The following is a 16156-nucleotide window of genomic DNA, read 5'->3' as shown; positions in this document are numbered from 1 at the left end:
TTACAGTTACAAGACCGCTGCAAGTGGGCTTTCCGCTAAGCTCATCCCGGAACAGGTCGCCGAGATCTCAAGTATGGAACACACTCTCTCTCTCTCTGCCCCTCTTTTTTTTTTTGTTTAACAAAATTCATTGTTCTTTCTTAGGTTTTTTTTTTTTCTTTCCCTTGCAATCAATGAATCAAAAATGAACTAAGTATGAGCGAGGAAATTTATTACCATCTTCATAATGTACCAAATTATTAAAATAATTTCTGATGCATAAGATGATATTTTTTATTTTTTAAAAGTGGATTAGGTAGTCTGAACTCTGAAGTGGCAATATTTGTTGATGTTATGTCATTAGGGAGAGTGTGCAATTTTCTTTGAGATAGGCCGACATACCCATGTTTTCTTCTGGGAGATTGTATCTGGCACTACCTGTCCCCCCCCCCCCCTTCCCCAAAACCCAATTCCTAATCTCTTGTCTTGGTAGAGCAAAGTAAGTTCTTGGTTTTAGCTCTCTTGGTTTGAAATTCCCTTGACCGAACCTTAAATCACATGCCCCATGTGGGAGACTCTGTCTAGTACTCTGGCTCCATTGGCTTTAATCCTAATTTTCATATTTTTAAGGTCTCAATTCTCAAACAATCAAGTAGGTTATTAGTTTATCTGTTTAAGCATTAAACTAATAGGGTTGACTGCGAAACACATCAAGACATGGCCCCATGGAGCCCTAGTCTTCTTCTCTTCATCCCCCAGATTGATATAATCTCTAGCAGTCCCTGCTCAAAGGCTCAAAACATCCTCTTCCACCATACACTAAGGCACTAGCCCTAGTGAAGCTTCCACTAGCACGATAATACTCATATGGGTCCTAAACTGAAGTGCCTCAAAACTCTGATAAGTGATTCAAATCATCCAAGCAAAAGCTGAGTTGTCCTACAAGCGTGGCGTCCAATGAATGTTGGCTCTGTGGATGGACAGTAAGCACAGATGCTTCTGCTGTTAATCTTTTTTATTTCATATCTCTAAGGAGTGGACTTCCATATATATTAGCATTTGTCCCTCATAATGAGTCATTGAGTCATAATGTCACCAATCCAAACATTAAAACTCTATAGGCTAACCTTAGCTATGCTGTTTAATGACATATTTTTGCAAAAAAAAACATTAAATAAAATAGACTTATAATGTGGGTTTTTTTGGTTATATGACTTAATGGTGGTGGTGGAGTTGGATAAACTAACAAACATACTTTATGCTATTTTATCTTTTGGTTTAGTTAAAATGACATAGACTTATAATGTTGAATTTCTCCTCTACTCTAAATTTCTTCATTAAATGGATGCTTTCTTGCCTTACTGCTCTGATCATTTTGTTGTATTGTTGCAGATGGTTACTGCAAATATTTACATTTTTTGGATTTCTTATTTTTGCTGGTTAGATTTCTCATGTTAAGAGTGGTGCTGCCATGACCATTTAATAACTTTCCACTTGATTCTTATAGATCTCATATGAATTCTTGTAATAATAGTACAACAGTGGCTATAATTGACTGATCTCATTTGATTTTTCAAGATCTTTGTACAAATCTTTATGGTTATGTTGTTGTTCTGTCTGCACTTGACTTATCTCATTTGGTTTTTTTAAGATCTTTCTATGTCATGTGTTTGTACTTTTCCCCAAGGATTTAAGTCTCGGTCCGTATCGTATCGTCTCGGCCGATACGTCTCGGTATCGGTCGTGGTCGATACGATACAGGCCGAGACGTATCTTTTTTTTTTTAAATGTAAATGTCTCGACTGTATCGAGACGTATCGACCGAGACGTACCGATACGATACGATACGATCGATACGTATCGATACAGTCGAGAGTTTTTAAAAAAGATTATTTTATTATATTTAAAAAACGATATGTATCGAGACGACTCGATACGTATCGTTAACTTAAAAAACACATGGCCATTTCATTGTTTTCACCTAAAACTCGATTTCTAGCAGTCCTGGCGGAAAAAAGGTCTTCCCAGCTTTGAGAAACCCTTCCAAAAACACATTGAAACTTGCTTTTTGGGTAAGATTTCTTAAGGGCTTTCAATTCTTTGCCAAAAACGAACTTAGAGGAGCTGAAATCACATCATTTGGTGGATCTAACAGCCTACATTCGAATTCAAAAGCTGTTCTTGAAGGGTTAGGTAAGTTTTTTGAAAAAAACTTGAATCTTTTGCTTTAATCTTTGATTATTGGTATGTTTTTTGGTATAAATCAAAGAGAATATGTTAAACAAACATAGAAATTGCATTCTTTGTATGCATTTACAAAGATTTGGTTTCAAATCCATGTTTCTTTGACCATTTTTACCCAAAACCGAAAATTCCTTCTTTAAAATGAAATTTTTTTTTTTTCTTCTTAACTTTAAAACAAATGGTAATGTTTATAAGATATGGAGTACATTATGTATAGATGTATGACATCCCAAGAAGATTAAACATTTACCCTAAAATCTTTTTCCATCTATACTCTTTCATTATAGTTTGATAAAATGTATAATTGGTTGAAATAGAATCAAAGACTTAGATTCATATATGTAGACTATGTAGTACATTATGTCATTGTTTTTAATTATTTAAAAAATTAAATAATGTGTAACTAGTTGTAGAAAATATAAAAATGTTTAAATATTGTTTAGGACAACTTTGCTAGGTAGTAAATAAAAGAAGATGATGCAATGCATGACATGCATCATAATGTCTGTCTATACTTGTATAAATAATAAATTATTGATGTGTGGATTTGAATATTGTTTAATATATATCTTATATAGTTATCTACTTTTGTTTGGTATTTAGGACGATGCCGCGACAACAAGACATTGGGTGGTCTTATTGTACCAAAATAAACAATAATAGATTGCATACACAGGTCAACTTCGTGACACCCAACATCTTGGAGGTGGGGTAACTCGGCAAAAAGAGCACATGGCAGGAGGATATGGAAATGTTTCCAAGTGTACACAGTGCCCTGTAGAGTTAAGCAGGGCAATGCAAAAACACCTTAGAGATTCCAAAAAAAAATCCAAGCAAGCACATGATGATGTTGATGCATTGGTGAAAATTTTGATGGAAGATTTTGAAGATTATGAAGGATCGGATATGGAAGCAGAGGAGGACCCAGAGTTGGTATTGGCGATGAAACAATCAAGACATGAAGCAAAAGAGCAACAATGGAGAGCTGAGCAATTGATTAGAAGTCAATCAGCTCGACCCAGCCAGGGCCCTGTAGATATTGGTGTTGGCTCCTCTTGTCGTCCATCTCTAAGTAAGGGTAAGCAGCCTGTTGGCCTTAGTAGAGCAACCAATGTGAAGGGGATGTTTGACCGGTTTACAAAGAGTGGTAAGGGTAAGAGAAAGAAGAGCCTAGATATCGAGACATGGATCCTAATGTCTATAGAGCAAGGGATGCTAGCCAACAGAGGATTGAAGAAAGCTTTCAACCCAAAACACTTAGTAAAAGGATAGGCAGAGCAATCTCCAAATGGTTCCACAGTTCTATGATTCCACCACATAAGGCCAAAGATCCCCACTTCAAGGCCATGGTAAAGGAGATTCAGCGGTGTGGGAAAAATGTTAAACCACCCACACCTCATGAGATTGCTGGGCCTTACTTGGATGATATTGTCCAAGAGGTGCATGAGTATGTAGAGAGGTTCAAGGAGAAGTGGCCACTATATGGAGTGACCATCATGTGTAATGAATGGAGTGGACCAACAAGATTATCCATCATCAATTTTCTTATCTACTGTGATGGAAGGACGATCTTCCACAAGTCGGTCAATGCATCTAGTGAAATCAAAGATGCCAACTACTTGTACAAGTTAATGGATGAAGTTGTGGAGGACATAGGAGAAGAAAATGTTGTCCAAATAGTAACTGACAATGCAGCAAATTTCAAGAAAGCTGGTCAGTTGCTTATGTTAAAGAGGCAACATTTATTTTGGACACCATGTGCAGCTCATTGCATAGATTTGATGTTTAAGGACATGGGAGAATTGCCCAAGGTCCAAAAGTTGGTTGGTAATGCAAGGAAAATCACCAGCTTTATTTACAACCATAGTTGGGTTTTGGCATTGATGAGGAGTTATACACAAGGGGATTTAGTGAGGCCTGCAACAACAAGATTTGCAACAAATTACATTGCAATTGATAGCCTCATTTTCCGAAAGCATGGGCTACTACAGATGTTCACCTCTACTGAGTGGTTGACTAGCAATTATGCAAGGTCTGAAATTGGGAGATTTGTTCAAGATCTTGTCACCTCCTCAAAGTTTTGGGCTGCAATGGGCCGACTTTATAATGTTATGATGCCACTCTTTTGTCTGCTTCGAGAGGTTGATGGGGATAAAGAGCAGACCATGAGTAAGATGGTAGAGGCCATGGGATGTGTGCAGAGAAAAATACATGAGAATAACCCAACATCAAACAAGAAATATTTGAAGATTATATCCGATCGATGGGAAAATATGTTGGTTCAAGATGTTCATTGGGCAGGTAATCTTATAAGTATATGACTTTGGTTTCATTTTAAACACTTAGTAGTTAGTAAGTTACTATTTATTTATTTATTATTAGAATTTCTAAGTTTCTAACCATCCATTACAAACCATGTGCAGCATATTATTTGAATCCGGATATCCAATACTCCAATGATATAGGGTGTAGACCGGATCTATTGCGTGCCTTAAGGAATGTTGTGAACAGAATGGAGCCAGATGTAGCGAAGGCCACACTTGCCATGGATGAGTTTAGAACTAAATTAGTTGTATAAATGATTGAAACCAAGAATAGAGTGATTAGTGGAAGTGGAACTAATATATATATTTTTTTAATACCTCTCTAGGCTAAGTATTTTCGGGAGGCCACTCATGGTTTTGCTGATAGAATGGCTATCCATGCTAGGAGCACACAACGCCCAGGTAAGTTAGGTTTACCTAATTTATTATATCATTTAAAATTTGTTTTAAGGTTTTGTCTTTTAATATTTCATTTATTATTGTGCAGCTGATTGGTGGCTCAATTATGGGGGTACTAGTGCTCCACACTTAACCCGAATTGCAATTCGAGTATTATCCCTGACGGCATCCTCTAGTGGCTGCGAACGTAACTGGAGTACATTCGGGTTGATACACACCAAACCCCGGAATCGTCTCGATTATTCAAAGTTGGAGAAGCTAGTGTATGTCCATTACAACATGAAGCTGAAGCTTAAATATTTAGAGCTGGAAAGAGAAGGAGATGATGTAGATGTCAACCCAATCGACATCAACCACCTACTTGACGATGAAGATCCAGTTAGAGCATAGATAGAAGATACCAATAAGGTATTGGTGATGGATCAATTAAGTGAGGATCGCCAGACAACCAAACCTGATCCAGTGATAGAGAGCATCATTCAACAGATGGATGAGGATGCAACACGCCACCATCACAAGATCCTTGTCCTAATGTTGAAGAAAATGAAAGTAGCTCAAAGAAGGTTTAGTCGGAAGGACGAGGTCGGTCATCCGTATGGAGGAACTCAACAACATGTTGATGATGAGGATGAAGACGCGATGGTGATGGTGATGGTGATGGTGATGGTGATGGTGATGGTGGTGGTGGTTCATGATGATGATGATGATGATGATGATGATGATGATGCGATGATGATGATGGTAGGTGGTGGTGGTGGTGGTGGTGGTGGCCATGGTGTTGGACGTAGTGGTGGTGCTTGGAGGTAGTGGTGGTGGCCATGAGGCTTCACAACATCGTCTTGGAGTTCGATTCACATGTGAGGCAGGATACACACATACTACCCAAGATATGGATCATGGTGCTGAGCCTGCGCCATAAGACTTACTCGCGGAAGCGCATAAGGGCAAATCCGCAAGCGCTCTCACCATCCATATGATAGTGATGTGCTTATGAGTGGCATGGAGTCACTTAGCATTAGTTCGATTATGCTAGTGCTTCATCGAGGCCATGGGCATTATGCATCGGTTCTTCTTGGGCTATGGACACGGGGCTTCAGAGGGTATGGAAGTTATGGATACGAGAGAATCAAGCACAAGCACAACCTAGTGTTGTCGTGACATTAGCCACTCCAGGAGCAAGACACACGATTCTACTATGAGTGGGAGATTCACTACCATCGAGTATTTTGATGGGCTCGATGTTGTGCTTATGTTCGACAGACACAACATCATCCTAGTCGCTCCTATTGTTAAAGACCCTTACAGACATGACTTTGATCCACCCCGATATTCTTCATGGAAATAGAATGACTCTACATGTAAAGAATTTCATCTTTTAATCTTTTATAACAATTTCAAAGTGCTGCACTTGTCTGGTTATTGATTATTCACAATTCTTAGTATATATGCCTGATATATGACACAAATTGCTTGTTTATATTGTTTTTTGTGTCCAAAAGTGTATTTTCATGTATATTTTGATCATTTTCATGCGTTTCTGCACCGATCGATACGTATCTCCGATACGATACGATACGATACGTCTCTTAAAATCGCCTGACCGATACGATACCCGGATACCAAGACTTAAATCCTTGCTTTTCCCCATGTGTTTCTATATTGGTAGCTCCAAGCAATTCCCCATGTGTTTGTACTTTTCCCACTTCAATTTTCATTAGAATCTTCTGGTTTCTATATTGGTAGCTCCATAGAACTCTTCTGGTACTCCTTAGTTGTGCATGATGAGCTATCTTTTGAAAGAATTGTTTTGAAGCAGCTGACAATTGATTTAGTAATTGAGGAGAAACTTAGTGAAAATGTTCTCACACACAAGATTTCTGTAACTGTTGCATAACCCTGATAAGAGACCATCATTTGAGTTTTCATTTGTGCTGGTAATTGATTCTTAGCTTAGTATTTATATTAGTTATTTTCTTCCCAACATCATGAATGTCAAGGTTTTGTGGCAAGGTCTCATGGTTATTTGTAAATTCCAAGCTCCTCTTGATGGGTCTTAGCTCAAATTGGTAGAGCACTTGAAACATGAGCATGTTCCAAGGACAGTGGTCCAAATCCACCAAGGATCTTTTTATTCAACTGTTCATAGCATAGTTAGTTATGGCAATAATCTACACAATTTCAAGTGGTGTTTTCCATTAATATTTTCTCTCACACATCAATTTCTTTCTTTGGGATATATGGATCACAAAAGGATGTCATTGACATTGTTCAAAAGCTTGACTTCAAAAAAAGGAAGCAATTAAAACCATGTGTGGGCTTTCTGATGTGTTTGGTTTTCTTTATACTTAATTTTACAACTTGGTAGTTGGACTATAATAACTATTCATTCCATGGATTACAATTTTCTTTTTGTTTTTTAGTTGCGTCTTTGGGTAATAATATATATCATTATTAGAAGTAAGAATTTAGTGATTGTGGTGGACTGTTCACATTTTTTTATTTATGTTGGATTGCAAGTAATGACACGATTACATAAATAGTGGGGTAGTGTTAATAGCAAGGTAATGGCAATTAGTTTGTATGGGAGGAGGAAATTAGTCTCTAAAAACTCTCTCTTTTTTTTTTTGCATATGTTGGGCTGGAAAAAGAGTTAACAAATGACAGAAACATGGGAACCCAACAGTTTTTAAATCAGATTCCAGATGAATCCAACTGACAGACTCAGGGTAACCAAACAGTTAAATTTCAAAGTTATGAATCCACAGAAACTGATTTCATTGAATCTGATCCAGAATCAGAATCTAATTCTTCAGATAACTGAACCAAACACTTCCTATGGGATCTGCCTACTGAAAGAATGCTATAAATTGCCCTAAAGTCTAGTTTGTCACAGTTGGGAGGGTCGATCACCCCACTGAAATCCTCCCACAATCAATTACGAGCACCATCACCAATCTGGTATCCAATGTGATGCAGAACTTTTTGGAAACAGTCTCCAAATACTCTCTTCCCAATCCATTTGGAGAGGAGGGCGTCATTTCTCATGGGCAAATTTCTCCATCCAAGGCCTACCTAATGTATAGGCTTGCACACCAAGTAGCAATTAACCAAGTAGGTCATGTTATCATTCCCTAGGTCCCTAAAAAATTCCTTGGAGCTAAGGTACATATATTTTGCTAGATCAGAGTTGGGCTCCTTGGTCGCCTAGTTGGTGTCGCCTTGATTTTGGACCATAGTTATCAAGGCAGGAAGGCAACCACGGCGTTTTAGAGGGTAAAAAATCAAGGCGACACCGCCATGGCGGCAAGGCGCCCACCATGGCATCCAAGGCGTCCAAAGCGACCAAGGAGCCAACGCCATGGCGTCGCCCTTGATAACTATGTTTTGGACCCTCTCCAATGCCTTGAGTCGCCTAGACGCCGTGACAACTATGCTAACTAGTAATAAGACCCAACTTCCTCAACCATACGGTTCTGTAGGGAAGACGACAGGATATGATCAGCAAAGTTGGAGATCCTCTGGGAATGACAACAATGAGACACCCAGGGCACACCTACCATTCGCCCTTATGCAGTACTTATTTTAAGCATCTATTAAATATCCTCTGTGTTATCCACCCTCAAAACCTAAAGGTTCAATTCAGAAACAAGGCTCCATTTTGTGGTGCTTTACAGAGCACATCTTTTCTCGAATGAATATCTTATTAGATGCCTCTATGCTTTAATAAATTCTAATACTGTTTTCTAATCAAATAAAGAAAGATAACAGTGTACCATGTCCAAGGGAGGAAGACTGCATGACATGACCTGCAATAGCTTATCACTAAGAGAGGCAAAACATGTTATGAATTATATGTATGAAATGACCTACAGCTTGAGCACAGATTGACAATACCATAGTTCCTCCAAATTTTAAAGGTTCACAGATCAGGTCAATTACTTTTTTTAACTACTAATAACAAAATGGTACCCTATTATTCATAACCTGGAGCATGATAGCATACTAATAGTTTTAGCAATATGTAGCTAACATACCAAATAGGTACTAAAAGCATTTTCCATGCAATTCTCTGCTTCCTTCCTTGATTGATCCAGCATAAAGTAGGTAAGTCCCATCAATTCCTGCATAAGAGTGCATGTCAAAACAATAATTTTCAAGAACTTACTACAAAATGTCCTACACAATACTAAAGAAAATTTCTTATTTGTTACAGCCAGAAAATCTAGTCACTGACCTAAGCAAAAGAAACAGAACTAACAAGCGTACAGGCAGACCAGATAAATTGCAGTTGAGAACAACCAAAAGCAGAAAAGTATATCCAAAGGTCAATTGACAACTTGAAAGTGTCTTTTTTCTTAATGCTGTAATCGGAAGGTTCTACTTGTAATTTAGAGTAGGTATGGACCTAAGATCCCCGGTTATATGGTTTGAGATTTTGGTTGAAATGACTGAAATTTTTCGGTTCTGACAAGATCGAAGCAAATTGCTATGCAACTCGGCAGGTACACAGTTTTTTTATCGAAATTTCAGCAGCCGGTTTTTTTGTCCCAATTCGAGATTTCGGTATCGTTCCGGTGAAATTATACCATGTAGTAATAAAAAAATCCAAAACTGATGAAGTGGTTCGAAATTTTGACCTATTTCGCTCATTTCAAGAGTTCCGACCGAGAGTGGGAAAATTTGGTAGAAAACCCCATATTCAGTATTTTTACCAAATCACCTCCATTTCTCGGTGGAACAAGGTGTTGAGGACCGCTTCATCAACAGCAACGATTTGCAAGATTTGTGCAAGATTCCAAGTTGAAAGTATACCCTTTTCCCTAAAATTGTTTTTGCAAAAAATAGGGTAAATATTTAGTGGTTGGCCTTCAATTTTTTTAAATGTTAAACACCATATGAGAGGCTGAACACATTCAGTCATCCATGCTAAACATGAAGGAGAGGCTGAAGCCTCAGTGGCGGCGATTGAGAGAAACCTTTGGCAGAAAAAAAAATTTGAACCCAAAAGTGGATTGGGCTCTGATACCAAGTTGAGAAGAAAGTGTTGGAGAATGATTTGGCTTGTCAGTAGCGCTAGAGGCCCTTTATTATTTATAGATGGTAAATGGATTACAGATATGATATGCTTAGCGAGGGTAGAGTCACAATACGGTCAGCATCCTTAGCCTGTACATACATTAAATCTAGATAGGCAAACTGTAACCTTAACAATTATCTATTCTAATAGTTTGTAATCCTTGGTCAAAATCTGACCTTTATCAGAAAAGGTTGACTTTGACCATATCATTGACCTAAATTTTGTTTAAGGGTTTTCTTGAGATGTTGTCACAAGAGTGTAATTCTGAACCTAGGGTTCATTCTATCCACACCCACCATCATATCAATGCAATACCATATAACTATGCTAGTAATGGCCTAATATGAGAAAAACCAACATATACTAAACAAAGCATACAATATAACATAAGCGTATTCATTAAAAAACAAAGCAATAAACATACATCAACATAAACTCGTGAAGTGTCAACAATGCGTGTTGTCACCTTGGACCCAAGAAAGAGCTAGACGCCTAGGCAACACCTTGACAACTATGCAAAGATTCCATAAGTTCCTCTCTCTGAGTCTATCACAAACATCCTCTCCAATTCCTCCCTCAATAGACATGATTGAACAAAGACATGAAATTGAAACTTCAAGGACTCTCTTGAACATCAATCACCTATTCAGTTTGATCTAGGTTATCTTGAATCATTTTTATTTTAAAGCACCCCTCCCAAATTCTAATAAATTTCAACTTTCTTTAGTCTAATCCATAGATAGAATACAATATAGGGCTTCAACACTAGATATGGTTACATTGACTCATACATTAGGGAAAAGTTGTCCTTGTGAGGACTCAACGCAGAACCCAGTGTAGACCAACATTTTGAACCTTTTTTGAGCACTCCAACAGATTCTCACTTTTATTATTTGCTACTTCATTTGTCTGTTGAACCAATTTATCATCTCCTAGAAAGAGAAATAAAAACTATTCCAGTAGGCCTCAGAGCTTCTCAAACAATTGTTATACTTGAAACTTCAATATAGGTCCAACAATGGAAACTCAATGTCATTTTGACAATTCATCATATAAACAATAGCAGGAACTGTTATGTGCAATATGAATGAACACAACAACTCAAGCCCAACACTACCTGCCCATTTCCTGGACGGTCCACTTTGGAAACCATTCTTGTACGGCCCTAATATCTGCCACTTGGCAGGTTTGATTGGCCCCAAATTTGTAGACAAGTAGGACACAAGATAATGTAGTCCTAGATTGGTAGGAGACAAACTAGGAGCCAGTAAACCAGAATTTGTTATGAACAGATGAATCGGCTAGGTCAAAAATAGGGTTTTTGGTGAAATTAGGGTTAGGATTTGGTGTTCGGGTTATGTCAAGTCAAGGTAGGGGAGTCTATTAGTAAAGGTCCTGAGATGTTTTTATGGATGGAAGTGTGTAAATTTGAATGGGCAGCAACTTAGTTTTAGGGTTTCAGGTTTAGGAAAAGAAGAAAAGAGGAAAAGAGGGGGATCTGATGGGAATTTGGGGCTAGAGTTTGGATCGATTATCCTAGCGTAGGGAACGAAATTCGATTCAGCTATGGTGTGTTTCTGATGGTTAGATTGGTCTGTGAAGAATTTAGGTAATGGGATGATCTCCAAAAATAGGTGGGATGTTGTGGTTTGAATGGGGTATAAACAGCTTGGTTCGAGTATTCCAATTGGGCAGGAGACTACTCAATCCAATTATATGAAGGTATTGTTAGCTGAATGGTTTGTTATGAATTTTGGGAGATGGGTGGGAAAATTAGGGTTTTGGGGTGGTTTGGAGGATTAGGAGAAGAATGGGTATTGATGGGATAATTCAAACTTACTATTGTTGCAAGGGCAGCTCAGTTGGTTAGAGGATCTTGAATAAATCTTGAATCTTGATCTTGAACTTGAAGGAGATCTTCAAAGAATTGAAAGAAAGCTTCAAAGAACCATCCGGCTTCACACCGCAAGGTGTCGATTGGATCAAAACCAATCTCACCAACGAACCACCAGGGCTTCCCACTGCAAGGTGTCAATCGGATCAAACACCAATCCCACCAGCCTTGATCAAACACAAGACAAAATATTCAATGGAGATTGGAGAAGAAGAGCAGCAAAAAGCTTTCATTAATATCAAAATTCGTGTCCAATACATTGCCCCCCTCACAACCTTATACAAAAAACTCAAAAATAGACTCCTATACTAAGAAAGAAAGGCCTAACCCAATCCTTAACCTATTAGGTAACTTAAACTGACTAGGAAAATGAAATAAACTCAAAACAGAATCCTAATCATGCCCCACTAAACACTCAAAAGAAAACTACTAAAATCACTTAAATTTGACGAGTGGTTCAACCGGTTCAATTTAAAACAAAATACAAACTAAGTATAGAGTTAATCCCGTATGCAACCTATGTGGCTATGTACTGATTGTACTCCTACTTTAGGTCCATAAAAGTGACCTATTACATTGAAAACCCATGGGATCAAAGGCCCAACATGTATATAACCTAACCCTAGACTTATTCCCATCAAAATAAGGCAGTTTTTGGTGATGTACCTGCATCACAAGATACCCTGCTCCCAGAGTTGGCCACATGGCAAAATAAAGCATTTGAAATTCACTAAGAAGATGAAACTCCTGAAAATACGGTTCAAAACAATGGATTGCTAATAATATTGGGGAAAACGCCAATTTGTACATGGTTGGATTTGGCTCTGAAATATTGAAAAATGGCTAATCCAGAACATGCCTTATCTATCAAAGGTATTGCCACATCAACATTCCACCTGGAAAAATAGGTGGCCCACATAGGAAGGCTTTCACATGTGAACCATGGAAAGAACCTTTGCCTATATATAGTCAGCATGATTAAAATTCAAGGAGCAAAAATCAAGAGTAGGCAAGAATTCCTATAACAAACAATCACCATACAAACCTACGGCTATGACTAAGAACAGAAAGTGTGAGAAACAGTTAAAGATACCTGAACACCAGCATAGCGTTTCCAGGCTTTGTCAATTTTGTAGTCTGTTGAAAGCAATCGATAATTTGACAAAGCAAGTTCATAATCTCGCAACATGAAAGCATAGTCGCCCAAAACTCTTATTTGAGATTCAATGGAGCTAAACGTGTACCTTCAAAAATAATTTCCAAAAGTTCAACAATTATTTTTATAACCAAACTATGAAAAAACAGTCCTTGGAGAGGAACAACAATGTAGGGTGGCAAAGTAACATAAGATAAATGTATATGATATACATGGGGCCATTGTGGGCATCAGGAGCTTCCTCTTTTCCTTTTCTCCACCACAAATTCCTAATTTGATTTCTAAAGCCTTTACGTGTTGCAGAAACCTAAGGGAGAAAAAAAAACAACATTAGTCAATGGAGAAGGACAAAATAAACAAGTTTATTCACTAGAATATAGTGAAGTACAAGATGTCCTTCGTACCTGAACTCAAGAACAAGTCAACTAGCAGGCATACCTGTTGATTGAGAACTCGTATTTTCTGTTCCATATGAGGAATTATATGTTTGGAAGATAGATCTTGCATGAGGTCCTTTATCTAAACAAGATTTTCCAAAACTAACATTTTGGTCAGAATTTTCCAATCTAATAATTGTTTGGAAGGAGAGGGAGGGGACCAAAAATGAAATGCTAAAAAAAGGGAAAAAGAAGATGAAAAAGTTTAGGGGCCTCATTAAATTTCTGAAGATACATGATCAAAGAAGGAAAGAAAAATTACCTCACTAACATCATTGACATTAAGCAAACAACCAAGATCTTGACTAGGAGAAGCATCAGTTTTCTGCCACATGGCAGCAAAAAGATAATTCAGCCTTAACCTTCAAAATGTTCAAAAAAAAAAAACAAGAAAAAAGAGATATCCTTGGAATAACATGCAACCAGCTCTACAGAAAATTGCTTTCTCTAAACAGTCAACTTACATAAGGAGTCCACAGGCTACCTATTCGTTCTTCCGATCCATCTTTGGCAGAGTTAATGCACAACAATCTAGAGTCATTGATGCCAAAAGTACTTCTCATTTCTGTAAGAACATTAGTCGCCCTGCAAACAAAGAATGAATTAAGGTTTCAAAAAAAAAAATTTCAAGCAGCAGTTAATACCTAGCAAAAGAGAGTGGACCTTGGTGCAACGGTAAGGTTACTCCATTGTGACCAAGTAATCACGGGTTCGGGTCTCAGGAAACAGCCTCTCCGCGAAGGGGTAAGGCTGCATACATTATGACCCTCCCCAGACCCCGCAGTGGCGGGAGCCTCGTGCACTGGGTACACCCTTTTTTTTTAGTTGATACCTAGCAAAAGAGATGAAACAGCAGGCGCCTAGAACTGAAAGCTCCAGACGTTACAGCTATGACCAGTAACTAGAATATCCAACTCCAGAACATCCAGCAGCCAACTGGTTGCATATGGCAGGAGAGGAAGAAGTGTATGGAGCTCATTATTTAGACACTCGATGAGGTGGGACTGTTTTTAGATGTGTTGGCTTTCGTTGTGATATAAAGGGTATGGGAAGTAGGGTTTCCTCAGTGCGCTAAACCCCCCCCCCTCGTAGCTAGGGTGCTGTGATCCTTTTAATTTTTGAATTGGATTGCCAAAAACTTTTGCTTACCAAGGATTATTATAGTTTAAGGGATGCAGCACAGCCTAGATTTATGGTTTTTCTAAGGCTGAGTACAAACAAAGGTGGTGAGTAACAGAGTTGGGTTGATAGGATCTTGTTGGAATATGTAATCCAGAATACCGTGGGGGTATTCTGGTACTTTTGGGATAGTTTAATTGTTATTCATTAGGTATAGACTGCTGCTCTTATAGACTCAGCTAGTTAGGGGTATTTCTGTCCCATTTGTAATTTTCTATCAATAATAATATACTAGCCATTCTCTAATTCTCTCATTCTCGGTTCTGCTAACATGGTATCAGAGCCTCCTAATCTGATCTAGGGTTACATAACACCCCTCTCACCATCGTTTCTCTTCTCCCTCCTTTCTCTCTCTCTCTCGGCTTCTCCTTCTTCTGGTTTTTTGGTTCTCATCCTTCTAAGAGGGCAGCACTAATGAGGTAATCCAATGATTTAGTTGCTGCCCTCCTCCCAATCTACCTTTTTTTCATAACCTAAATTCTAATCCATACTGCTGGAACCATACCTGCGATATTGGAGCTTTCCAGAAATTTTTGAAGATTAGATTCCTCTCACTCATGAAGGTTGATCCTCCATTGTTGGAGCTTCCTATGCAACCATTCCCAACACCTATCTACCTTCTTCCATCTACTCCCCTCTCCTTTCTTTTCCAGCCTTGATTCACCCAATCGATCTCACCTTTTCAGAATTTTTCAAAACCCCGACTCCAATCGATTTTAGGGTTCCTCTTTTCAATTGCTGCTGATTTTTGAAGGGTGATTCTCCACTACTACAAGGATCACTCAACCTCAATATTACCTCATCAGTGCTGCCCTAGTGGGTATATGAAGAACAAATGGGAAAGAGAGGGGAAGAAGAGCTGGAGAATGAAAGGAAGGAGGAGGGGAAATCGAGAATGGACAAAAAAGGGAGACTGTCCTAATTCGAAACCTGCTCTGATGCCATGTTAGCAGACCTAAATTAGAGAGTAATTGCTTGAATGATCAATATGATCAAACAAGCCTTATATTTATAATAGAGAAGATTACATCCTAATGATCAAAATACCCCTAGCATAGCCGACTTAATTAGGAAGTACAAATAATATAAAAAACAACTGTAAAATAACCAGAATACCCCCACGGTATTCTGGTGTACATAATTCAACGCCTCCTCTATTCTCATAATTAAACCTAATCACATTGAAGACTCTTACTACACAACACAGTAAGAATGCTAAATACTATATGGTTCTCAACGCCATACAGAAATCAATTATTTCCTTGGATCCATTGGCTCATGTATTGAAGTCAAGGTCGATTCAGACCATCCTCATTTATGAATTTCAGCACTATGGAATATGATGCAGGAAGGACCTGCAACTTGATAAAAGCTGGGAGGTAACTCAGCCAATTTGGGCTGCATTGACTCAACAACCTAGGAGAAGGGATTAACTCCTAGAGATAACAGATTTCTGCAGAGGAATAT

At 38.3% G+C, this 16156-nt stretch overlaps 1 protein-coding gene across 2 annotated transcripts in view; it reads right to left on the bottom strand.

Moving 5' to 3' along the window:
• The window catches only part of LOC122661608 (trafficking protein particle complex subunit 8), a 92640-nt gene that overhangs the window by 73862 nt on the left and 2622 nt on the right, over positions 1-16156 (bottom strand). For both annotated transcript variants that reach the window (XM_043857061.1, XM_043857062.1), the window contains exons 6-11: positions 13975-14095; positions 13773-13835; positions 13512-13592; positions 13286-13380; positions 13011-13161; positions 8981-9067 (exon numbers count right to left, since the gene is read on the bottom strand). In XM_043857061.1, the coding sequence (XP_043712996.1) occupies positions 8981-9067; positions 13011-13161; positions 13286-13380; positions 13512-13592; positions 13773-13835; positions 13975-14095 (598 nt within the window). The remainder of the gene's footprint in view (positions 1-8980; positions 9068-13010; positions 13162-13285; positions 13381-13511; positions 13593-13772; positions 13836-13974; positions 14096-16156) is intronic.

The sequence above is a fragment of the Telopea speciosissima genome, chromosome 5, assembly GCF_018873765.1.
Source record: "Telopea speciosissima isolate NSW1024214 ecotype Mountain lineage chromosome 5, Tspe_v1, whole genome shotgun sequence".
Classification (NCBI taxonomy): Eukaryota; Viridiplantae; Streptophyta; class Magnoliopsida; order Proteales; family Proteaceae; genus Telopea; species Telopea speciosissima.
This window is presented reverse-complemented; position numbering and strand designations above follow the sequence as displayed.